Below are 24,694 nucleotides of genomic sequence, written 5' to 3' on the forward strand. Positions count from 1 at the left end.
GTTCTACATGCAGACTTATGTATCACTTCTTATGCAGCAGCTTCTGGTTGTGCTTCTGTCTTAACTTGAAATTCTGACTTGTGCCTTTATCATCGTGCTTTGCAAGCTGTCTTTTTAGAGTGCTCTGGAGTTCTCCTTTTTGAACATGTGTGTATGTTGAGTACAGTGCCATACCAAACTCATAGCATTTTCATCTTTCAGCAGCTCTGCTTGTCCCTTTTTTCTTCAGGTTTCAAGTCAAAGTTAGTCTTTGTCTCAAAAGCCAGGTGTGAATTTACTGCAAGACTTTTATCTTCCTTTTCTGTCAAGACGCTTCTGCTCATTTGGTGCAGTCTTGCTGTGTTGTAGCAGTGGCTTTTCCTATGGTTAATCCTATCTGGGACAGAGTTTTTCGAGTCTTTGTGACTTGTTGAGTTTTTCACATTGTTTGAAACATCTTTTTCATCTGTGCTTTCAAGCATCTCTGTCTTGCTGCTGTTTCTTGATTTTCACCATATTTGTATTCATCACGGAAAATTTTAGGATAAATTCTAAGAAAAACACTTTTTACATAGTTACATCTGAATTTTTCAGTTGTGATTTTACTGCTAGCACAAGAGACGCTTCTCTTGTCTCTGCAAAGACACTTTGCTTTGATTCTTCTTTTATCACAAATTAAAAAAAAAAAAACCCATGCATCTGTTCGTACAGAAACTATAGAAATTCAAACATTTGGCTTAATTGCCTGAAATATAATAAAACAATAAGGTGTTGGTTGTTTTTTTGATGGACAAAATTGAGGTTGTCTGCAGTTTATAGAATGTCTGGGGAGGGAAGGAGTGGGAATAGGACAGTATAACTTACTGTCCAGTATTTTCATTAATAATGTTAAAACTATCATCCATAACTATTTAAATTGTCATTAATTATATATCATAGGCGTTTCACTGGAAATAACATGTCCATAAGAGAAAAATTACATATTCCATTCTATGGGAGGCACACGAAAAATAATACTCAAAACTCAGGGAGGTATGAATTTTTAGACATTTCCTCTTATGCTAAACTGGCTATAGGATCTTGTTCCACTTCTTGCAATTAAGAGGATAGCATTGCTTATTATTCTGCATTTTCTTTCTACCAGAAGAACTAACACTGTTCTAGAAATATCAAGCAGTGGGCCAGTTTAACAGTCTCAACATTTGTCTCTAACACTTTTCTCCAAATTTTCTATATGATACAGAGACTGGCTAATAGGACACTGCAAAACTTTTGGGAAAATTTTTGTATAGGTTAACTTCTGTTACTTTGAAAACCCTATATAGGTAGCTAATAATTGAAGTAAAAAAAGTGTATGAGTAAAAAAGTAATGAGTATGAGGATTCTGCTTTATTGCTTCCTCCTCACTGTGACCGGTTTGGAGATCAAATTGGAGCACCTTGAACTTGACCAGAAATGAAAAAAACAAAATTAGCTGTAAAATGTTGAAGTATCATTCAGAAAATTCAGTGTTTTAAAGATGATAGACTATATTTGTTTTTCATAAGTTACAGCATTCTGGTCTTAGTTAAGATCTGGGAAACAGGATCATATAGTTCTAATTCCAGTATTGTTATAAAAATGATCTCTTAATTTTGCTCAAAGTCGCATTGCCTATGTACATGTATTTCCACGTTCATTCAATTGGGATAATATCTACTTACATACCTTCCAGGTTTTTATGAAATTATACGTATTTGTAAAGCACAGTATTAAGTGCTGCTGAATCTTCAAAATAGATGGGATGAACAAGAATAAGTCTATTTATACAGCAATGTCTTAATTGTTTTTTACCATTTTTTTTTTTTTTTTTTTTTTTTTTTTTTTTTTTTTAGCTTTCAGGATTTTATACTGTAACATGGTCCTTAACAAAAAACAAACCCAAACTCAGATCCTGCTTTCTTTTCTGTTTGTCAGTGCTTAAAGTTGCAAACTTGGATTGTTAAAACTGCAATGATATCGTCTGAAGTTTTTCTTAACCTTTTAAATACTAGTTTTATTGTTTGCAGAGAAATGGATGCTGCAAGGACACCTTTAAGTGAAGCAGAATTTGAAGAAATTATGAATAGAAATAGGGCGATCTCAAGCAGTGCCATTTCGAGAGCTGTATCAGATGCCAGTGCTGGTTAGTAAGACTTGATTAATGTGTTTGCTATTCTACCGAACTGGAAGGAGTTGATAGTTTTTCTATTAGGAAATTAGCAACCCTGAAGCCACATTTTCCTAATAGGAGGCTGAATTTAGGTACAACCTATGACTGGTTTCGTACTGTGCTCCAGTTTCTGAGAATGCCTTCTGAGTACTGATCTGGACAGTATTTTAATATTTGGTTCTACAGTGAATGATCTGGATAGTTGTTGAAGCAAAGGTACTTGGAATGATCATACTATTACAGATAAAAATCTTGGGTTTAATTTGCATCGTTTTCTGATCATGTTCTTATATCACTTTCAGGGGACTATGGAAGTGCTATAGAGACCTTGGTAACTGCAATTTCCTTAATTAAACAGTCCAAAGTATCTGCGGATGATCGCTGTAAAGTACTTATTAGCTCTCTTCAGGACTGCCTTCATGGAATTGAGTCCAAGTCTTACGGTTCTGGATCCAGGTAAAACTTTCCTCTTCCATCTACTTGCCCTTACTTATGAAAGAGAAGGCGTAGCATAGGACTAGTTCACAGAGAAGAAATTAAGTCATGTGAAAACCGTAGTGATGGCATTGCTGAGTTGCACAAGAAATGTGTGAAAGAGCCAAATAGAGGTTTCCTGAACTTAGCTGCCTTTTAATTAACTCTTTTCAGAATTCATCTGACTAGCTTAAATCTAACTCTTATTTTTATTTAGTATTCTTTCTTACATGGTACTCCTGCAATGTGTAAACTTCAAAACAGAATTATCCTTTGTCAATTAAGATATCTGGTGCATAATTTTTTATTAGAATTTGCTATTGAAAATTAAAATTGAGAATATTTGCCAATTTTCATTTTGCTTAAAAGCTTTTTTTCTCCATACTTGTCACAGTAGAAATACACTTGAGGGGAAAAAAAGTTGAGCAGAATGATTTTGCGTGTTGTCCTTTGTCATAGAATCTAAAAATCGAGAGTAGGTAGATTTGAAATCCATTAACTCTTCCACCTAGTACAAATAGAGGTTGTATTTCCTTCAAAACTTAAATAACGCCCCTTTCAGAGTTCATTTAGATACTGTAGCAATAGTGTAGTTGGCTTTGAATATTAAAAACAGAGACAGCTGGTTTTGGCTTATACTTTCAGTGGGCAGATTAGCAGCCATGTTGTAGTGATCATTTGAGGTATGGTGCATTCCCCCAGCTGATTTCAGCCATCTCATCCTCATTCTGAGCTTGTACTTTCTGACTTTTCCTTGATAGATTAGAAAGTGGATGCACCTTATTATCTGTAACTAAGTTCTTAGCTACCACCTTTTATACCAGCTATCTTTCATGTTATATACAAAAAAAAAATCTGCATCACAGTGAACAGATATTTCACTCGTATCCTTTTTTGATCAAATTCATACTCATAAAGAGAATACAAAATTTAATGAAGTAATTTCTTTTAGAAGACGTGAGCGATCCAGAGAGAGGGACCACAGTAGGTCACGAGAAAAAAGTAGGCGCCACAAATCACGTAGCAGAGATCGTCATGATGACTATTATCGGGAAAGAAGCCGTGAGAGGGAGAGGCATCGTGATCGTGACAGAGATCGTGACAGAGAACGAGACAGAGAGAGAGAATATCGTCATCGTTAAAGAAGGTGAGCATTTGTTTTGTGTTCTCAAACTTTGCTGTTTCTCACTTACTAAAAGTAAATACTCTAGATTTGGGATTATTTACACTATTAATGTCTGCATTTAAATGGTCCTGCAGTATGTACTGAATTACTTTCTTCTTGCAGCATCTGACATGAACACAGGTAAGTAACAACAGGTAACTTGGTTTTGGGAGAGAGAGGGTATTTGTGTGATTATCTTCTGCAGTTTGTATGCTGCCTTTTTAATTTTAGGTGGTATTAATGTTTGCAGGTTTTATGAAATGTGATAAAACCAATTTTTCAAAAAGCAGTAACCCAGACTGATAAGTCTGCTCTCTTTGTAATCTTAGAAGATTGTATGAAATTTGTATTTCTTGCTTGTGTTTTAAAATACTAATTATATATTTTAAAATCTACTGTGTAAGGACTGCAGCATTTAGCCCTTCATATGTCATGTGTGGGTTATTTCAATTTAGAGGGCACGTGTGTGTTCAGTTGCTGTCCTTGCACAATTACAATGGTGGGGTTTGGGGGTTTCGTTGTTTTTTTGTTTGTTTGTGGGTTTTGTTTCTTTTTTTTTTCCCTAATGAGTTTTTCTTAATTTAAGAAAATATAGCTAGACTTTGCTCTTTATTTTATTAAATGGGACCTGTTAGTATCTTCTAGCTCAATTAAGGTGTTATCTTCAATAAGATCTATGATCACTTGTTCTCCTCCACCCTGATTTTTCATTTCCTCCTCCCTCTGATAGTAAAGTCATTTTCTGAAGTCTAGTGAGCAAATGTATGACACAAGGTTTGTTTATTTTCTGGTTGTTCACAAACTAATATGTTCTTTTATTTCATATATCTGCAGTCTTGCATGCATCAAATGTTTAGGTAGCTACAGAGTAGCATGCTAAATAACACTTTTTCAGTGTACTGCTGAGAGCTTTAAAACACATAGAAATGCTCACCACATTATATAATGTACCATTTTGAGGATTCGGAATTGAAGCTACCTATGATTCCTTGTATTTGACAATTGGGAAAAAACCCTACCTATTAGTTTCTCTGCAGTGGTCTTTTCCTTTTTAGAAGAATTTCCTACTACATCTATACTAATATTTAAGCTTGCAGATTTACCGGTCTTCCCAACTTCCATTTGTTACATTTACCCTCAGATTTAGTTTCCAGATACGCATGTGGTATTTATTCTTGAAAGTTCATTTACAGAAGTTAAATGGAGCAAAACTTTTTAAAAATCAAACAAAATGTAGTATACTCCGAAGTGAAAATATAATTTTATATTGGTTAAATATGAGTTTTTCAGTCAGGCTTTTGTGTCATTGACTCCTTTGGGAGAGAACAAATTGTGATACTGAATGTTCTAGTCTATTGAGTATTAAGTGGGTTGTCTTGGGAGGGAATACACAAAGCAGTAACTGACCTAGAGAAGGGGAGTCAAAGGCTTAAATAGGAAGGTGGAATATGGCAGCTGAAATAAAGTTGGCAGTATATGTCTGTTAATGCCACTTTTTGTCATAAAAATGGATTGGTAGAAATATTTCTGGAATTGCATAAAAATAGCATCCGTGGTTCTTAATTGTAAAATACCAGAGCATAAAAATACAGATTTAACAAAAGTAAATGTAGTTTCTTTTGTTGAACTAGATTTTTACCTTTCATGATAAACGAGTATTTGTGATATTTGCAAATAGTTGTTATTAATAGGAGGTAACCATTTGGCTGAGTGATGGATGCATTTCCAGAGTATTTTCCTTCTGGTGGAGATAAGCCATACTAAAAATTGTTAATTACATGGAATTTAAGATACTTTTTTTTTTTACCCTTGGCGTACTTTATTAATTTTTGTGTATTTAGTGTTGTGCATGTAGATACAGAGTTTCTGTGCAAAGTACAGATTCTCTACTCTGTCACCCCAAGAAAACATGCAAAATAGCTTTGGGTTGCATTTTATAATTTCCAAAGCACAATTTTAAAATGATACTGTAGTTTCAGACTCGATTCAGGTGGGATTTATATATGCAACATCATTCAACTTTGTTGCGTGCTGGGACTTCTTTTTCTTTCAGAGGGGTTGCGTAGGTAAGATTCCCTTGTGCATATAAGAAAATAGGTCCTAAAAACTCGATTTAAAGGGCAAATTTAGTATTCTACGTGTAAATTAAAGCATTTGATATTTTTTTAAAGTTAAGTTGTAAACATTTTGTCTTGTTGCTGTCTTAATGAAGAAGGGCTCTATGGTAGTTTTGTTTTTATATATTTATACACACACATATAAAAGAAATACAGTTATCTCCTGATTTGTATGTTTCATTTTCACTAAGATGTATGTTGCCATACATTTTTTGTTTCATTCTTTACATTGATTAATATTCATAAATGGATTTAACAGTCTCAGTCACTTAATAAATACCAGCAGCGCTGAAAAGAATTACTCCCCATATTACTGTGTTTTGCCAGATAACATGAAGTTGCCTCTGTGCCTGCACCCTGTGAATGGCACCTATACTTCTCCTTATTGTGTACCTTATTCATAACTGTGATACTGTACTAGTGTTACACATCTAGTTTAGAAGGTTTTTAAAGGTCCATTGTGAACGTTTTTGTATACAGTGAAATTCAGTTTGTACTGTATTACGTTTATAGAGATGGGTTAAATTGGAATAACTGACTAAATGTGTTTTATAATAATAAACTCTATTAAAAAGTTTAGATGTACCATAGCAGGTATTTACACTTCTGTTTGTACACTACATGATTTAAAATTAAATTCTTGTAAGATTTTTGTGCCTTAACTTGAGTAAAGCTTCAGGTACATGGATAATCCATTCTACAGAATTACTATAAAATGAATGTTTCCTTGAAACATCTCGCCTTTGCTTGTAGAAAGCCTATTAAAGAGAACAATGGATTTAAGACAAATGTCTAACTTGTATTAGTCAAGAGAACTAAGCATCCAGTAGAATGATATTTAGAAGGATTAACAGCAAAATTAATGTGTACAAACAGAACAGTAATGTAGCTTCATCAGCATGAGTCCTGACTCTCTTTTTAGACAGATTTTTTATTTTTTCTTTTTTAGTTTAACTGATACTCAATGATGTATTTCTAGCTGATACATTGTCCCAATCTTAATCTGTCTGAATTTCTATAACTGCTGAATGTTAATTTTTTCATTTTATGTTTTTGTTATTGGGTTGATTGATTATTTCCTATTTAAACTGGATTTGGACTGAATGGCAAAGATAAAACCACACTAACTTTGTAATAGTTGATATGTATACAGACTTTGTACTCCATATTTCATGTTTATTCTCTGATTTTTCTGCTCTCAAACCACTGTAAGCAAAATAATTTAAAGTCTAATGTATTTCTGAGGCTTATATAATTCTTCAAAAACTGATTTCTGCTTTCTCTCAGATAGTTTCAGCTTTGGAGCGATGTAAGAACTAACATGGTTGGAATTTTTTTGATGTTGGTAGGGGGGGAAATGGTACTGATAGTTTAAGTAATATTCATTATATTTCACTTGTATAAGTAGGAACTGCCCTGTAACTGTGTTAGCAACACTTGAACATCAAGTGAAGTATAAAATCAGCCTTTTAAGAAACCTTGTAAATTAATAGGAGAATGCCTATTTTTAGAAGTTATTTTAATAATAAGCTTCTAGTTAATAACGGAATTTTCAGTGAATCATGTGGTAGCATTGTTCAAGACCTGGGTGTGTGTACCTGTCTAGAATTATTTCAGATTGTCGTAGTATTAAGCTATTATGAGCATTATTACCTCTCTTTTTTAAAAATGTGTATTTTTGAGGCACATACGTGGGGCTGGCACTATTCAATTGCATCTAGCATTCATCAGAGAAATAATGCTTTGTGCATCTGATCCAGTATTTGAAATCCATCACAGAGTGAAAGAAGCAAGCAGTGCCACTGTTTTATGTGCTTCTTAAAGTCTGTTTTATGGCTACTCTGGTTCTTTACAGAAACACATAGTTTGTTTCTTAATGTTCAGTGATTTATCTCATTTTCTTAAGGGTGATGAGATGATTTGAAAAATGAACTGAAAATCATGTGCTATTGTTTATTTTCAAATGCATAACTGCGTAACTTTTGTTTATTTTTTCCATGAACATGTTGCTGTAATTTTGTTGTCTTCTGAGGTGTCTTTAGACACACTTACATTTTTATGTTCCCCACATCCATCTTCTTTTGTTTGTGAAATCAGTAATTTTGACAAATTTGAGCTGTGTAAAAGTTCCCCAAGAAAATTTAAGGCTTTGTAGCATTTGAAACATAGACATTACTTGCAAGTGAAAACAAGTGAAAACATTGGTTTGATGCAGTGTTCTCCAAAGAATGAAGAAATTCAGTTTTTTCCTTTTGCTCATTGTGGTTTGAGAACTAAGATCTTTTTACACAACAACAAAAAAAAAGAGAAATGAGAGAGAGATATCTTCATTTCTATGTTTTCCTGTGGCAGCCTGATCTACCTCTTTGTGTCTTCCTCATATATTAATGTGAAAGATACTTGCCAATAATTCACATCTTTTTAGTTTGCAAGGTAAAGATTGAGTTTTCTGAACACATCTCGCTGTTCATCAGTTATTTTTGGTGAATAGACAGGCTGGGATAGTAGGAGAAAGACACATGATGAATGATACTAGTTTGGGAGCTATCTTTTTCCTCCCATGTAAAATTATTTATAAAATCAGGAAATTGTTCTGGTGTTGGTCTTAAATTATACACCAAGATTGAACGAAGGTATCAGGTAAGTACACTGATAGTAGGGGGAAAAGTATGCAACAAATGGAAGAAGGTGCTAGTGGTGGTAAAATAGTCTGTTTGTACATGTATAATGAAGAGATTTACCTATGTATCTCAGCTTACATGCAGAAAGACAAATACAAAGTCAAGCTTGAAATTCCTTTTTTTCTCTCACTGTTATAGCTAAAGCATCACAGTATTTGGAGGTTTGTGATGTTCTGGAATGTAGGTTAGATTACAACAACTTTTGGCTTTCAAGTTGATACTTTCTGTGGGTTTTTTGCTTTGTATATTTTTTTCTTTATGTATAGAATAAAATAAAATAAAGAACTACATGAAGTAATTCTTAGGAGCTACTAGGATATAATGAAAAATGTGTATCGTGCATTTTACTGAAATGTGAACATGTTGGGAGATTGAAATTCGATCTCTGAAAATATCAGAAATTACTATAACAAAGCTTGATGAGTGTATGCACATACAGCTTTAAACTGCTGTAGAATTTTCAGGCTTCTAAAGCTGGTTAAGGCTTTTATATGCATATTTGGATAATTGGAATTAAAAGGGAAAGATTAGAGTTGCTACTGCAAGATGCTTTACATATATAAGAAATCTGCTGGGTTTTGTTGTAAGAGTCTGTCTTTGTGGACAATAATGCTCAAGTTGCATCTTGCATAAGTACAAAAAGGTTTGATCACTTAAGTTCTGGGATTTCATTTGCGAAATGTTCTGGCATAAACCTCTTACCTTTAAACCACAAAATAACTATTTAACAGATAAATCTGAAATTTGGGCTATATTAGTAGAAATACTGAGAAACTGTTTGCTGTGTGGTGTTAAATTGTACAAACCTAACACATGCTTGGGACGGATAGCTTATATGAGCCTGAGGCAGATGGAAAACAGCATTGCCAAGAATTACTGACTAGAGATTTACTTTTTTTTTTGAAGTTGTTCCTTACTTCAATATTCTACTTGCTTGTAGAATACTGAAAAGGGCTGAGCATGAAGGTATAATCCATACAGATTAATTTCTTCCTTTTGGAATCACAAAAGTTTCCAGTTTTGCCAAGATACAGTGGCAGAATACTTGGAACCAAAATGTACACCACTTTGGATTTTAGTTGGTCATGGTTTTTTTAAATGAAGGTTCAGTGTGGTGCTGATCGTCTTAAGAGCCCTATAGCGAAAGGTATTAATCCTAAATCCAGTTCATCGTACATTCTTTAAAGTTCCTGTAGTTCCATAAGTACCCTTACAAGTCTCTTCCCAGGAACTGAAGCTTTCTTACACTAGTATTATAAATCATATATATGGTGCTTTGGATCTGTTAACTGTCGCCATAGAAGTGATAAAGATCCATAATTCTTGCCGCAGCAATTGTATGATGAGAGCAGCAAATTCTGACGCACAGTCTCACAGCTGTCATATACTTACTTTCTCCACTAAAAACCTGAGATTCTCTTGTCTATTTGAGCTAAGTTAGCTCACAACTCCGAACGCATCTTGTTGGAGACAGCACTTTGTCACTTTGCTACTAATTAATTTTAGGAGTACATAGCATCCATGGAAATTTTGGTCTCTGGGGAAGGAACTTCCCCAAAATTAGTTACTGGTTGATACATTCATGACTTAGGAACAAAGTCTACGAATAACAAAAGAAATTCCAGTCAGTGCTTTGGATTTGGATTAGTTCATGAGCATACTGTAGTGTATACAGCCTACTTGGTTACATGTTTTTTTTTAAAGTTATTATTAACAGTCACTTTGAGGAAAGGAAGGAGGAATGTGTCGATTGTGCAAAAATTGAGTACTTGGTTTTCCTGACTGCTTCAAAATTACTACACTAGTGGAAGAATATTTGACAGCTGTGTACTGGTGCACGTTCATGAAATTGCTCCTCTAAGCGTCTTGTTTTTCAAATGAACAATTTAATGTGTTGGGGTTTTGAACAATTTGATTTAAACTATTTTGAAATTATTGAATGTTGAAACTGTGAATTATTAATGAAATGAAGATAGCTAATTGTTTTGTAATGGAATTCAACTGAAATCCAGTGTATGGAATTATACCATCCCAAGTAGTTTGTGAACTCTTACAGTAATTGATGCTGAATGGTGTGGTTCCTTAATTTCCCAAAATATATGAGAGTAGAAAGTAGGGCTGGGTTTTTTTTCTAGGGCAAGTAGGTGAGGAAACCTGCAGATCTATATTGTATTATTTTAAAAGTGGGTTCTTGTGATTAAACTGCAAGCATGTATTTTTAGATCTGAAGCCCATCCTGCTTGCCACTAGTCTGAGAGTTTTGAAGTAATGGTATCAGATTCTAGTGCGTTTCTAAATGTTACTGAGCTGTGAGCCATCCGCTTCATTATGCGATCAGTGCATTGCTTAAATGTCAGACCAGCTTAAAACTGCTGTAAGCGGGCAGGTGAAAATGTAAAAATCTAGTTGTGGCAAAGTTACCTTACGTGCTTGTTTGTTTACTCTTGCAGAATGCATACTTTAGGAGATGTTCTATATAAATGTTTCCATCAGTCGCAGGAACAGTAGCTATTTCTTCCTTTATCATTCGATGCTTCAACTGTGAAATCTACATTCTTTCAGCTTTGTTGTACAACAACGTTAATTTTATTTTTAACTGTTGTATTAGAAAACATTTTAGTGCACAAACAAGTAGCTACTGCTTCTGGGTATTTTGTGTTAGTTTACATTATGGTGAAGTAGTTGCACGACTTGTGTATGTATAGATAAGCCAACAATTTTCTGTGTATTATGGGGACTAGCAAAATCTACATCACAAATTTTGACACATTACAGCTGAAGGAAGAGGAACAACGTGCAAGACAAGATACGTTCTTCAAGGAAAGATGCTTGTCCAGCAGTTTGCTTCATGTGATTGAACTGAGCCTGTAAGGATTCATGGATAAAATGAACAGGAATAGATCTGAATAAAGCAAATCTGCATACATGGTAACCAGTAGCTCTTTTACTTTTTTATGTTGCTTAACTGTTTTATTTGAGGGAAACCTGTGTGATTTAAACCTTATAGCTTTTGCAACTTTATTACTGGTTATATACATTTGGCAATTATAACGTGCAAGCAATTGGAAAAAGTCAAGTAAATGCTTGTTTTTATAGTAGTTTGTTCATGTTAAGCTGTTCATATGATAATGTCTGTACACAGCACCACTTTGATTACAGTAGATGTAGTGTTGTAATAAACTGTTTAATGGGGCTGATGTGTAAAGCTGTTCAAGTTATTTTATGTTTACACCTCAGGGAAAGTCTTGTGTTCAGCAATATTTAAAGATAATGTTACAATGAAAACATTGATGCTGTCTTTAAAAACATCGCAATAGTTCTTGCATATGCCTCAACCTAATCTTGCATTCAGCGAGTTAAACATACTAATGTTGCTCTCACACATTCAATTTTGATATGAAAATAGGTGGTTACATAAAACCTTTAATGCTATTTTGCTTTCTAGCAGTGTTTACCTAGGTGGCTTGTGAATTTGCTAATTGACATATAAAACTGTAAAAACTGCAGCTCTTCGTGGTCTGTTGTTTTGAGGAAAGGTGGCCCCAGGTCTGTGATTTTAGCATGCTGAAAAATTTTACCTTTCATACAGCCTTGATCCTGATTGACACTACAGTTAGTACGAACTTGAACTGTTCATACGGACTTAAACTGTCCATAATAAGGGGTGGAAAGGTTAGCTTTAAAACAAAACAAAACAAAACCCTGCAGTTGTTTACAGTTTTATAGTAATAGTGCTTGTGTGTGTTCCCCCTCCACCTCCAAGGCCGTAGCAGTCTGTACATAGTTGTATATTAGAAATGTGCCAGAAGAAACCAGATGTTCCCATTTTTCAGACTTTATGGGTTTGGTATTTTCTTAATACTTTGGGGTTTATTCACACATGCATATAAAAGAGAAGGTACACTTGTATGTCCTTGTTCAGTGATGGGCAATATTCAAATGTCTTAGCAAAAAGTGGCGCTAATTAAATCTGTCAGATGAGGTTTTGTAAATTTACCTAAAAACAAATTATTAGAGCTCACAGTGGAAGTTGACTTCAAATTATAGGAATTTGTTTTAAATTTGATTACATGTGAAATGCAAGTGAATAGAAAGTTCATATAAGTTTCAGAAACTTAGTTTCTGGCAGCCTTGCACAAAGGCTCACTTTTAGTCTGTTGTAAATCGTTATGTAACGGATTTATTCTTGGAGTTTTCACTTTCTCACATAGCTGCACTTAATGTTTTAAGTTAAGTTTCAAGACCTCAGATGGCTTCAAGAGGCAACTCTTTGACAACTCTTGATTTCTTATTTTTTCTTTACTGATTTTGAAGATTTTACAGCTGACCTAAAATGTTACCCTTTTCAGGAAAGCACTTAAATTCATTTGGTTTTCCAGAGCATTTAAAGCATGTGCTTACATTCCATAGATTTCAAGGAATGTAAACATATGCTTTAGGCACCTTATTTGCATACACGAGTGATTTTTATGCTTTACTGAGTTGGGACGAGTAGCCTGTGCAACTGCAAAAGTTTTGCATAAGTCTGAAATGCTCTAATATTTTTGTCACCTACCACTCAGGCAGGTTTCCTGCAGCCAGGTTGATGCTGGTGGACTTGGCTACAGCTTCAGACTCTTCCCCCCCCCCTTTTTTTTCCTTTTTTTTTTTTATCCCCCCCTAAAATTGTGTACCTCAGTTCCTCATGCTGGGATCATTGGTGTTTATTGAACTATTTGCTACTGGGAAGATACTTGACGTGTTTGTTTAATCCTGTTTGAAAATGAAAACTGCCTTTTAAAATTTTGTAAAACTGAAAATTGTATCAAATGAGTCATGACTCATTTCCTGCTTTTTTGTGAATAGGTGTCGGTTACAAACAGTACTGTTGTAACTTTTTCTCCCTTTGCTTAAAAACATTGTTTACTGCTGTGTGTAATAAGTTTAAGGAAGAAATAACCTGCCTGTAGCTGTTACATGGGGAATAGCTTATACTGGAGAGGCAGCAGGTAAGTAATGTTCTGTTGCATAGATATATTAAATCTTAAAATAATAAAAAAAAATTACAAGCATTTTATGCAGGAACTGATATTTTACTCCACATTAAAATAGATTTAAGGAGACTTGCTCATTTTACACAGAGTGTAATTTCTCACTTGCATATAGATTTCCATTGCTGGCAATGGAAATAGCAGGGAGAGAATAACGGGGAAAATAACGTAAGTTAAACTGAGCGATCGTTGTGACTTGAGAGATGAGATCCCTGTATGAAGCCCCTTATTTCTGCCTGTTCTATGAATACTTAGTTTTAACTGATAGATGTACTGTGTTGCGATTTAGATAATACTCTCCTGTTACTGTGAGTTTCATTTGTTAGTTTCTTTTTTTTTACATGAAACAAAAAAAAGTACAGAAAAAAATCCAAAGACCCTGACAGACACCAAAAAGGATTATGTCTAATGCACATCGTGTATATCTGGATCTCTAGTAGAATTTTTACCAGGTTTTGGTTTATTAAACGTTACTGGCTATTTCCTGTGCATGCTCAGGAAACAGCAGTTTGGTAATATTCTGACTGATGATGATGTCATGATGGCTACGGCTGTGCTCTTTGATATTCATCCAGTTGTATTTCATCTCCTTTTGCTGATGAAAGAACAAAATAGTCTGTGAGGAAATACTTTATTTCTTTCAAATATTGATTTTGTAAGTAATGCTGAAAATATTATCTTAAGGCTATGTCCTTTATCTTGAAAGACAAAACCAACAAGTAATGGCTTAGGGGTAGTGGTGCTTTAGCAACAGAAGTTTTGCTGGAGGTTTGTTTTTTAGAAGTAGAGGGTTTTTTTAAAGTAAAATTTCTACTGGACTATGTGTTTTGACAGGTCAAAAATGCTTCTTCTTCAGAAGAATATAGCATTTTGGAAACCGTACAGTCTTTTTTTCCCTCATTCCCTTTTTGCTTTCTGTGCCAATAATTTTAGTTCTGATTGCATTTTGAAAAACATTTGGCAGAACGCCTTCAGATTTTTATTACAGTGTGGCTTATAAGCTCGGATAGCTGTTGGTTTTGTGTTAAGATATTGTATTAAATTAGGCATTAGCTTGTTGGTTTTTTTTTTAAGGAGTGAGTGTTTTCTATTTTTGTTCTTTGAAATTGGTGAGGCTTAGTTTTTCTAACTATTTTTTTACCTAATTGTTTAGTTGCATACCCAAACCCTTGTAAATGTTTTCCTAGTTGTACGTGGATAATCGGAGATTGAAATGTTGTATATACTTGTCATTTGTGTTTCTAGTAAAAATACATGACATTCTTTATAGAAATACTTAATTCCTGATTTCCTTTTCTTATCCACTTGCTCCCTGTGTACAGGTTAAAAAGACTTTGCTCCTGTTTTTATTTATAGAATTTTATATGTAGCCCCTTAAAGTTACCATTGGTTCTTGTGTAAACTGAGATACAGCCTTAAGTTTCCGAACCTAATTCTCGTTAGGATACCGTTAGTCATGTAGATTCAAATGTAAAACATGCATGTTTAAGACTGGTAGTCTTTAGAGATCCAAGACACTAAATTGCTTCTGCATTGAGATCTAAACCCTTCAAGATCACAGAGAAGGAAGGTGCAGGTCTGTGTGCATGTACTTAAAGAAGACTGAATTATTTCCGAAACAAGATTTTGATGCAGGAAAGAAACAACATGGATTTGTTTAGGATTTAAATTATTTTGATAATTGACCGTGTAAGTCTTAAACATAATGGTTGCAGCTTGCAAATTAGTCATGATGTTTATTCAGCAATTGTCTCTTGCAGCTGTTTACTATGATGCCTTGCAATTAATATTGCAGACAGATGTGGGATGGGTGGGGGCGTTGAGGTGGTTTTTTGGTTTTGTTGCCCCCCCCTCCAAAAATAAGATCTGACATGCTATGTACTTGTAGATTCATTTTAGCTTTAGAGGATCAATTACTAAGGAGCAGTTTGGAGCACAGAAGTTCCTCGATTTGCTGTTCTCATGGGATTTATTTTTTTTCCCATGTTGGACAAAATATGATAAAGCATCTCATTCTATTTGTATATTATGCACTTGTTAATTCGTCAATCCTTTCTATAGCCACAGTTACTGCAGCTGCTTTTAGGTTCTGGTATGACCTATGTCTGTGCTTAAATCTTTTAAAGCTTCTTTGGAAATACACTAGTTTTGTTGAAGTCTCTTGGAAATAGTAAACAGTATACCTTTGATCCCAATGAAATGGAGCGTTTAAGTTATAAAAATTCCCATCTATTCATACCATGTAATATGATTTTACATGATTAAGTGCTAACACTTTGGAGTATATTCAAGTAATAGACTTTGGCCTCACCCTCTTGTATACTGTATTTTGTAATAGAAAATATTTTAAACTGTGCATATTATTATTATTATTGCATTATGAAACAGACATTCCCTTGATCTTCAAATGTAAGAAAATGAGGAATGTTTGTGCTTTTATAAATACAAGTGATTGCAAATTCAGTTTCCTTACTACTGCAGATGTCCTTTTTTAAAATAAAAAAAAAAAAGAAAGAAAAAAAATCCACAAGTGTTTTAAAGGTGAAATACATTCCTATTTGGTAAACCTTAACATTTTTATGACAATTACCAGCACTGCTGACTTTCTAAACAGAAGGCTGTATTGTCTTCCTGCACCATTCCATTTCCTGATTCCCATTTTGCACAAGGATGTATGAGTAAACTATTAAAGAAATGGTTTTGAAATACAGCAGGAGGGCTTGTGTAAGTTGGAATGCAGAATTACAATGCAAAATGTAAGGAAATGGATGCCTGTTAGAATGCCTGACTCCAAAGGATTTTTTTTATATATATATAGTAAACAGTTTCCTGGTACTGGCAGGCCAAAGAGCCTGTTGAATACTTGAGTTTCTGGAGACCTATATTTCTCAACAAGGTAAGATGGTATCCTAGCACATGCAGATTTGAATACATTTTCAGCAGAGGTACTTAGTGAAGTTTAGGGATCATTTCATCTTTTTTAGATGTTATACTTGAAATATTGCGTAACTTTTAGCTTTCATGGGTTGGTTTTTTTTTTTCAGCCTTTAGGAGACTGTTAAGCAATTTGCTGTCCAACTTTTGTGTTGGTCTTAAACTGCAATAGTAGTTTACCTTGTATTGAAGAAATAAAGACCATTTTTATAAAAAAACCACTTTGGTCTGTCGTCTTTTCAGCTTGTCTGATATCTTTGCAGTGCTCTTTATGTTAGAGTCTTTTCAAATGTTCAGACTTTAAAACTTAGTGTGGACATTCTAATGTGGTTTTAGATAGGTTCTGTGCTATCATTTCTGAATCTAGAAATAGTTCTGTTCATGCTAGCTTTTGTCCTTCTTATCTGGTCTTTAAAGACTTTTTGCAGAGTTTAAAATCAGTGAGAAGTGCAGACTTTTTTTTTAAGCTAACTTTTTTTTGTGAATCATTTTTCTGTAAAATGCAGTGACCCACATATAATGCGGCAACTGAACAGAAAAAACAAAAGCTGGGTGTGTAAAGCAGTTTCGGTCTCTTAAAGTTACATTTTCAGAATCAAGCATATACTAATGTTTGCAGCTGTGGGCTTGCTACATAGAAGGCATTAAGCCAGTGATGGTAAACATTTTTATTGTAATTTGTTTTTTTGTGACTAAATCTGGCAAATGTTAATCACTACAAAACATGTTTGTGTTAAACACAGCAGTGGTAAAACAGCTGCATGGCAGGTTGAAGTGTTGTCAGCTCATCTCATGCAGACAGTTGGTCTGACACCAGTGACAGTGTCCATCCTATAATGATTTAAAACTACTTTTGGCACTGGTTTCCTGACCAAATGTTTTAGTCTGCTGCTAAATCAGAACATTGTATATGTAAAACACATCTGTAGGTTCTATACAAAAAGTCATTTGCGTTGCCATACTAATGGTGAACTTTTCATAATCCATAATATTTGTTGAAGCTCATTTACTGTAGCACAAAATTATCATCGTACCATCTTAGATTACTGGTACCATTTTTCAGTGTTGTCAGCTCCCAGCTTTTGTCTGTGATGAGCCTCCAGCAGTTGGCTATGGTAAGATTATGTGAGAATACTGTTGTTTTTTTTCATTTGGGAAAAATATTTTTTCTAATCTTTATAGCTTCAAAAAGAAGTCTGAAATGCAGTCTGATTGGCTTGGAAAATCACAACAGTCATAATTTTATTTAAACATGATTTTTGAATGAATGAAGGCAAGTGATTGTACAGGTCTATGTAGAGGAAACAAAACCCTCATTAGAAAAGGAACCTGAATTTCTTTGCCTGGTGCTCTAAACCTGTAATAACAAAAATAACATACACTTACTCTAAAGGGCTTAAATTTTAATTGTATAGCAAAACTAACTTGGCCACCGATTGTTTACTGCACAATGTCTGAATTTCACAGTTAAGCTGGATTTTTAACTAGGTGAGCATGGTTGTATCTCGGCTTCATAGACAGAGCGATGATTTGGACAGAGGTGGAAGGAGTCTTGGGCTGTGGCCAGGGGTGTTCAGAAGGCTCCAGGCTTCCTTCTGGATGGAGAGCACAGGGGAAGGATGATTGCTAACTTCACTTTAAAGTACCTTGTTGGCATTTTCCTCCAGGTTAGGGTGTTCAGCAGTTCCCATTGCTGAATAGGAAAGAATTGTAAAGCATCCTGTCCCCAAAAACATAGGATGTACACTCTAAGATAAACACAGTGAGGATTCAGTAGTGTGTGGATGGATTCGATGTGGAAGCATTAAAGCAGAGGTCAACTAGCCAGGATGCCAGATCGTCAAGGAATGATTTGAAACCGTTTCAGAAGAACGAGGAAAGTAAGCGCTCTCGAGTATGTTTTTTTTATCTTCCACATAAGCTCTCTAGGGAAAAGATCATCCCTAGAGAGAAATAATTTGATAATGCTCACTAGCAAAGCTGTCTCTTGCCTAATTCCTCTTGCAAGAACCTTGCCTCCAAACTTTTCTAGTCTCTTCTCTGTAGCTGCTGCAGATCAAAAGGCCCAGAGCCTAAGGTGAGCTGGAGGGAGAGATCCTGCTGGAATTTAAGTGTCAGTTGCAGATTATTGTCCTTGTTTGTTCTCCCCTCCAGTGCCCAGCAGTGTGGAAGCCTCCTCTCTGCCACTTCTTGTTGCAGGCAGAGCGGCCTCAGAAAGAAGAGGTAACACTTCCCATCTACCCTGTCCTCTGAGGGCTACAAACAAAACCAAAAACGACAAAAACCAAAACGACCCCCACCAGGATAAATCTGTTTCTGAGCACAGTTTTACTGGCTGAGTAGCCAGTGTCCTGAGTATTAGTGCTCTCTACCTTTTTATTCTCCCCTGGTTTGTCCTTCAGACCTTTTCATAGTATTACAGTAGGTCCAGGGGAGATGGTAAGTTGCAAAAGAGAAGAGCAGCAGAAAGCAAATTAAACTCCAAAATCAGCAAAGGAAAGTCCGTATGAAGCTGTGAAAGGTAAGTTTGTGCAGGCTGAGTAAGGGAAGATGCAGGTTGTAGTAGCTGTGTAGCTGATGATCACAAAGGATACCTTTTTTACAAACGTTATTACGGGAAAATCAGATGCACGTACCTGGATAAGGCCACTGCTGCCCAGGAGAGTTTGCTGTCTAAGAGATGGGCAGTTAACTGCGACTGCAAGAGGAAGAAAGTGTATCCGTCACATTGAATTTTTATCTGTTTTACCTCTTAGAAGATCCAACAGCAAGCAATTGCTTCTGAAATATTTGAGTTAATGGCTGGAGATGGGGAGATAAGCCTGCCCCACATCCCAGAAAAGTAACTTGCTGGAAGATACATAGAGGAGAGCCTTTGGAGAGGCAACAGGAAGAGGCCAGAGTAGGGTGGGAAGATACATCCTTCCTTCGACTGGAGATGAAAGGAGGGGTTTGTGAAAGGTGCAGTGTTGCTGTATAGCACTGTTGAGATGGCCATGACAGACACAGGTTCAAGTAGAATTCATCAGCGTCAGCCTTTATTGCAAGTTTTACGTACCCTTTTATACAATTTCTAACAGTGCACGCGACGTAAGTAATCAGGTGATTGGTTAACTACAGCTGTCCACGCGCCTTAGCTTAATATGTGATGATTGGTGAATGTCTGGTGATCACGCGTTCTATATACTCCAAGCCAAATTCATTACAGCATGCAGTTTGCGTAGAAACTAGTCCAAGGCCTTATCTTACAGTTCCTTTTTATCTTAGGGTTTCCTGACTTTCCCAGCGCCTGCAAGTTGTTTCTGTTTCTCCTGTTCAGGGAGTATCCAGCTCTCAGGGAGTATTCAGCTCTTCAGGGGTACGCAGCAATCTCTCCAAGGTCAATTTCTTCATCTTCTGTCCTGGGATCCACGGACCCACCATAGTTTCCCACAGCGCAGGAGCAGTTTGATGCAGCAGCAGTTAGGGAAGGGCAGCACATTTATTTTCAAGGATGTGGCAAGCTGAGAGGTGTGGTGCTGTCCCTGGGCCGAGGGAGGGAGAAGGGCTGGTGGAAAATGAACAGGCGGAACTTTTGCTGATGAAGTTTGCAAAGCTGGAGAGAGTCAGAGAAGAAACATTCCCTTTTCTTTTGGTCACGTAACATAATGTAGAATAATACAGAAAACAGTGAGATGCTGCTTAGCTCATGCTTTTAATCCTGAGAGACAAAAGTATACGGTGTTGAAAAGTGATCAAAAATTTTCAGCCTTTCTTGCTCTGCTCTTTTACTGCTCCTGGAGAGACTGTGAAAAACAAGTGAAGACCATTTTTTACTTCTAGAAGTACAGGTCTTTTTGCTGCAGGTAGAAGATTGCTATCCCTTTTAATTATCTGAATCTGTTTATCCATCTCTTCTGAACAATTTGCAGAAAATTGTTAGCGGTCTGCTTCCCATCAGACCACAGTAGCTCTAAGACTTGTAAACCTGTGCCTGCCCTTCGTGTAAGTGGGAAATAGAACTAATTTCTTCTCAAACAGGGCTTCCCAGTTTTACAGAAATGACCCAGTGTAAACAGGCGTTTTTTTTAAAAAAATAAGTATACGTTGCTGCATGTTTTTTCCAAACCACTTGAATCTACTTAGCACTGGCACTCATTGAGTAGATTTTCTCTTTTCATCCTGTATGTTAATGGTGAAGTTAGGCCCGCAGGTGTTCTGTCTCCCAGGAAGGTTATGTTCAGAATGGTGCAGATGTGCACAAGTGGTGTGAAAGGGTCTCCTCTTGCCATCTAGTGGCATGGAAAAACCTCTCCACTCCTCTTTGCTTAATGCATAATCTCATGAATTGTTCTGTCTGCCACATTTGTTTGTCCAGTTACTGTGATGTCCACATAGTGGTCGTTTATCCTACATACCCACCTCCATATGAGTTACGAGCTTTGTCAACAGAACTAGACTTGCTAATCCTCAACTGCCCTAAATTTAAGAAGATAAGATGGCAGTCGCTTCTTCCCCTTTTTCCACAAAATCCCAAGCTGGGATTTTTTTGTCTTTGCCTTGACACCTCATGAAAAAGTCTTTGTTTCTTGCCTTATTTTCTGCATAGTATTTTGAATGCCTTTTGAGTGTGTTCAATTCCTGTGCGTGTTTTCCTATATAATACTCTTCAAGTGAAGGAAATACTTTAATGCTCAGAAGCAGAGAAATGTTGGCTGTAGTTGACCGCATCTCCAAAATGCGGCAGAAGATGGGTGGGTTCCCGCGTGGAGCAGGCAGCATTTGCCTCTGAAGGAGCAGGGAGCTCTACAGAGTTACTGTGTTTCAGGATGGTTAAACTGATGCTTAAAACCGATTTTAAAAGCTCGCTGGTATCCCCTTTCCTGTTTAGGCATCTACTTTTTGGCAGACAGCTACGCTCACCACCTTCTACAGTCTGCAGACTGTGCTTCGCTTAAAAAATACATGGCTCTGCCTGGATGTGTTAGAGCTCCACACTGGTGGGAGGGGATGAAAACAGACCATTCATGCCAAACAGAATCCTTATTCATGGGCCAAGCTGTAAGGAACTTGGGCTTCCACCTCAAAAAGCAAATTGGAGCCTATACATAATTAAAACTGCAGTTCTCACTTTCCTAAGTCATTTTCACCTGGAATTTTTGCAAGATGTAGGTCCACAGCCCCTGTTTTCTCAAAGACCCGTAGTGTAGGGGTAATGAAAACAGTGAATGGTGTAGAATGACCAATAGAGCCCTGCAGAAGAAACTGTTGGAAATAATGTCTGAATTGTGTGGTGGGTTCTTTTTTTAATAACTTATTCTCTTTTTCTGTCATGTGGGATCCCTACTGCGCCCTCCTAATTTTAAGTTATCCCCTGACTGTTCCATTCAGTTATTTGTAATATCAAAAAAAGAGTAATTTTATGCCTTTTACTCAAAATTAATTTAGAAATCAAACTCTTAACCTCTACATTATCACTGCTTTCAGCGGTTTTTTTTTTTGGTTATAATTATTCAAGATTTTTAACTGAGGGGCTTGGGTGCATTACTGAAGAAGGGAAGGCTTCTAAAAATTCAAGTCTTTATGTAGAAAACTGGCAAGTTGCCAAAACCAAAAAAGCATTACCACCAAATTAAATTAATAGTCTGTTAAAACCATCGGGGCTAGCAAGAGGGACAGCTGTATATAGCGTTCATTGCTGGAGCCAGGTTTGTGCTACCTCCAGCTGTGCCTGATCCTTGGAATAGGTGGCCTCTTCTCCCTACTTGGGTTCTAGGACTGGAAGAAGTTTGAGGAAAGTCTTGTATGACACATGTGCAAGGTCAACTCCTGTGAGATTGTATGTCATGCCCTTACAAAGAATAAAAACATTCCCACCTCTTTTTAACTTGAAAAAATGGGCAAATTTTAAAACCTCAATTCTGGAATCAAATCTTGGATTGACTTAACCTGGGTAAGGATGCTGAGGCACCTGGTAATTTTGGTAATCTCCAGTTTCGAGTGGGAGGTTGTTCTTTATTTACTGACTATGCCAGTATCGGTGTGCCGTCCGAGGGAGCTGTGAAACATAAAGGCAGCTGGCAGGTGAAGGACTCGGCTCTGAGGAGCAGCCAGCTGTTGGTAGACGGCTCATTTCTTTCACAACAGCGGCATATCAGAACACTTCACCTGAACTCACACTTGGGTGGAGGATGGGCTCAAGAGTTACATCATGGTGGCAGATCACCCGCAGCAGTCCCCAAAAAAAGTTTGGCAGAAGCAAGCTCAGCACCTGTGCTCTTCAGGGCCCGCCCAGCCTTTTGCTGTAGGCAGGAACGTGGGTAACACAGTCAAGTTCAAACGATCCTATCCCATTTCCAGTCCTTCCCACATCATCTCGTTGTGCAGATTTTTTTCATCCCACCTTTGTTCGTAAAAAGATTTTTCCCCGGTAGCTGGCCATATACCACAACTGACTCGTGACTCTGAAAGTGACTGCTTTGAAGACGGCCTCATTTTGAGGTGATTTCCTTTATTTCAGTAGGCACAGTGCCATTTGAAATTTCAGTAGCACATCCAGTGCCAGTTTCTCCAGTTCTGCCACTTGTTTTCTTTTCTTTCTTTTTTTCTCAAATGTGCTTCCATGCTGGTGACAACATTCAAGCCTGTGAACATTCAATGAATCTATTAATCTCTTGGTAGTCAAATCTTTGTATGGGTTTAAAAAAAGAAATTTATTTCTTTTTCATTCTCCCATGTCAGTCTTCTCTGACAAGTCTTTTCCAACATGGCAGATGTAAGAGGGGTTGGGAGCAGGGCAGGTGTCTTTTAGCCTTGCATATGTCATCGCAAGGCCGCGGGAGAAAGTGAAGTAGCAGCACAGGACTCAAAAGTATTGCCTGGGATATGAAGTTCAGTCCCCACCTGAGGCAGCTAACCATGTCTTATAACTCCTCCTGAGACTTATCTTAAGACCAGGTAGGGTCTGACTGGGTTTTTTGCTCCTGCTGTCCTTATGGGAAGGCTGTCCCACTGTTTCCCTCCTCTAGTGGTTACAAACCTAAGTTGCTGCCTGAATTTCTTCTTGGCCAGATTATATTCATTTGATCTTGTGCCGATACTGTTCTCTCTATTTCCCTTCCTATTGCCCTTAAGGCATTTACCAACAACTAGTTAATACTTCCTCTGCCTGTATTTTGGTAAATTTGTTCAAAGAGGCTCTTCCCTTCTTTATGACAGACTGTATTACACTCACTTGCCCCATTCTTGTATATTTGCCTTTCAGTTCATTTTTCCTGTAACAGGAGAGGATATATAGTCCTCTGACAGAAACACGCACACTATTCCAGATGGGGTCTTAGCAGGGTTTGTATGGTGGCGTTAGCCTTTAGTCCATTTACTGACGTTACCTTCCCCGCTGCAGCCTCTTGTAGATGCTGTCATCACCTGGGTACGTAGTCTTGTCAGAAACTTACAGTAGATTTTTTTTTTTTTTGCTTCAGCAGAGCGTCTAGGTGCTGCGATGCTTTTGAATTCTGTCTGTTCCTACTACATCATTTTGTAGATCATTCAGTTGCTCCTATATGAAATCGTTGTTGTACTCTCTTCAGTTTGCATCTTCAACAAATACTGACTTATTTTTGTTGTCTTTAGCAGCCATTTAATTCTTCAATCTCTTTTCTTTTGATTCTGTTGCTACCACTGGAACTGGAGGTGCTGCAGTTTTGCAATGAAAGATGTCTGGCTGAAAGCCTTCTGCCACTCCCTATTCCTGTCAGTTCTTCTTAGTGTTTGGAGCGATCTCTAAAATACTACAGGAACATCCTTGTCACGGAGTTTGTGCATTTTATTGCTCCTGCTATGTGTTTACTTGAAAGTAAGACACAGATGCTCTTAATACTGGCTGAGGTTTCCAGCACGTCTTTGTCCTTCACAAAGCTTGTTTAAAGTCTCATACATCTTCATAATCTTGGCAAACTGTTCTACTGTCCATCACAAGAGCAGTCATTCTTTCCTGCTTCCTTCTCTTCAGTCACCAAGCGAGATGTGTGATCACCAGAAAACCAGTGGATTTTGGGGTGGGCTGACATCAGTTGAGAGACAAATGAAGTGGTTGTCTAGCTCAGCAGATGTAAGAAATAATAAAGCTCAGCAAACAGTGTTGT

At 36.6% G+C, this 24,694-nt stretch overlaps 1 protein-coding gene across 6 annotated transcripts in view; it reads left to right on the forward strand.

The window, feature by feature from the left end:
• The window catches only part of CPSF6 (cleavage and polyadenylation specific factor 6), a 31,297-nt gene extending 14,533 nt beyond the window's left edge, over window positions 1-16,764 (forward strand). The window contains exons 7-11 of one of the 6 annotated variants that reach the window (XM_086610858.1): window positions 919-1,011; window positions 2,028-2,143; window positions 2,473-2,626; window positions 3,597-3,791; window positions 16,682-16,764. In XM_086610858.1, the coding sequence (XP_086466984.1) occupies window positions 919-1,011; window positions 2,028-2,143; window positions 2,473-2,626; window positions 3,597-3,786 (553 nt within the window). In that variant the 3' untranslated portion in view covers window positions 3,787-3,791; window positions 16,682-16,764. Of the gene's footprint in view, window positions 1-918; window positions 1,012-2,027; window positions 2,144-2,472; window positions 2,627-3,596; window positions 16,600-16,681 lie in introns of those variants that run through there. The other 5 variants (XM_086610857.1, XM_086610856.1, XM_086610859.1 and 2 more) reach the window with 5 other exon arrangements.
• The last annotated feature ends 7,930 nt before the right edge of the window (window positions 16,765-24,694 follow it).

This window comes from Tauraco erythrolophus, chromosome 4 (assembly GCF_009769465.1).
Source record: "Tauraco erythrolophus isolate bTauEry1 chromosome 4, bTauEry1.pri, whole genome shotgun sequence".
Lineage (NCBI taxonomy): Eukaryota > Metazoa > Chordata > Aves > Musophagiformes > Musophagidae > Tauraco > Tauraco erythrolophus.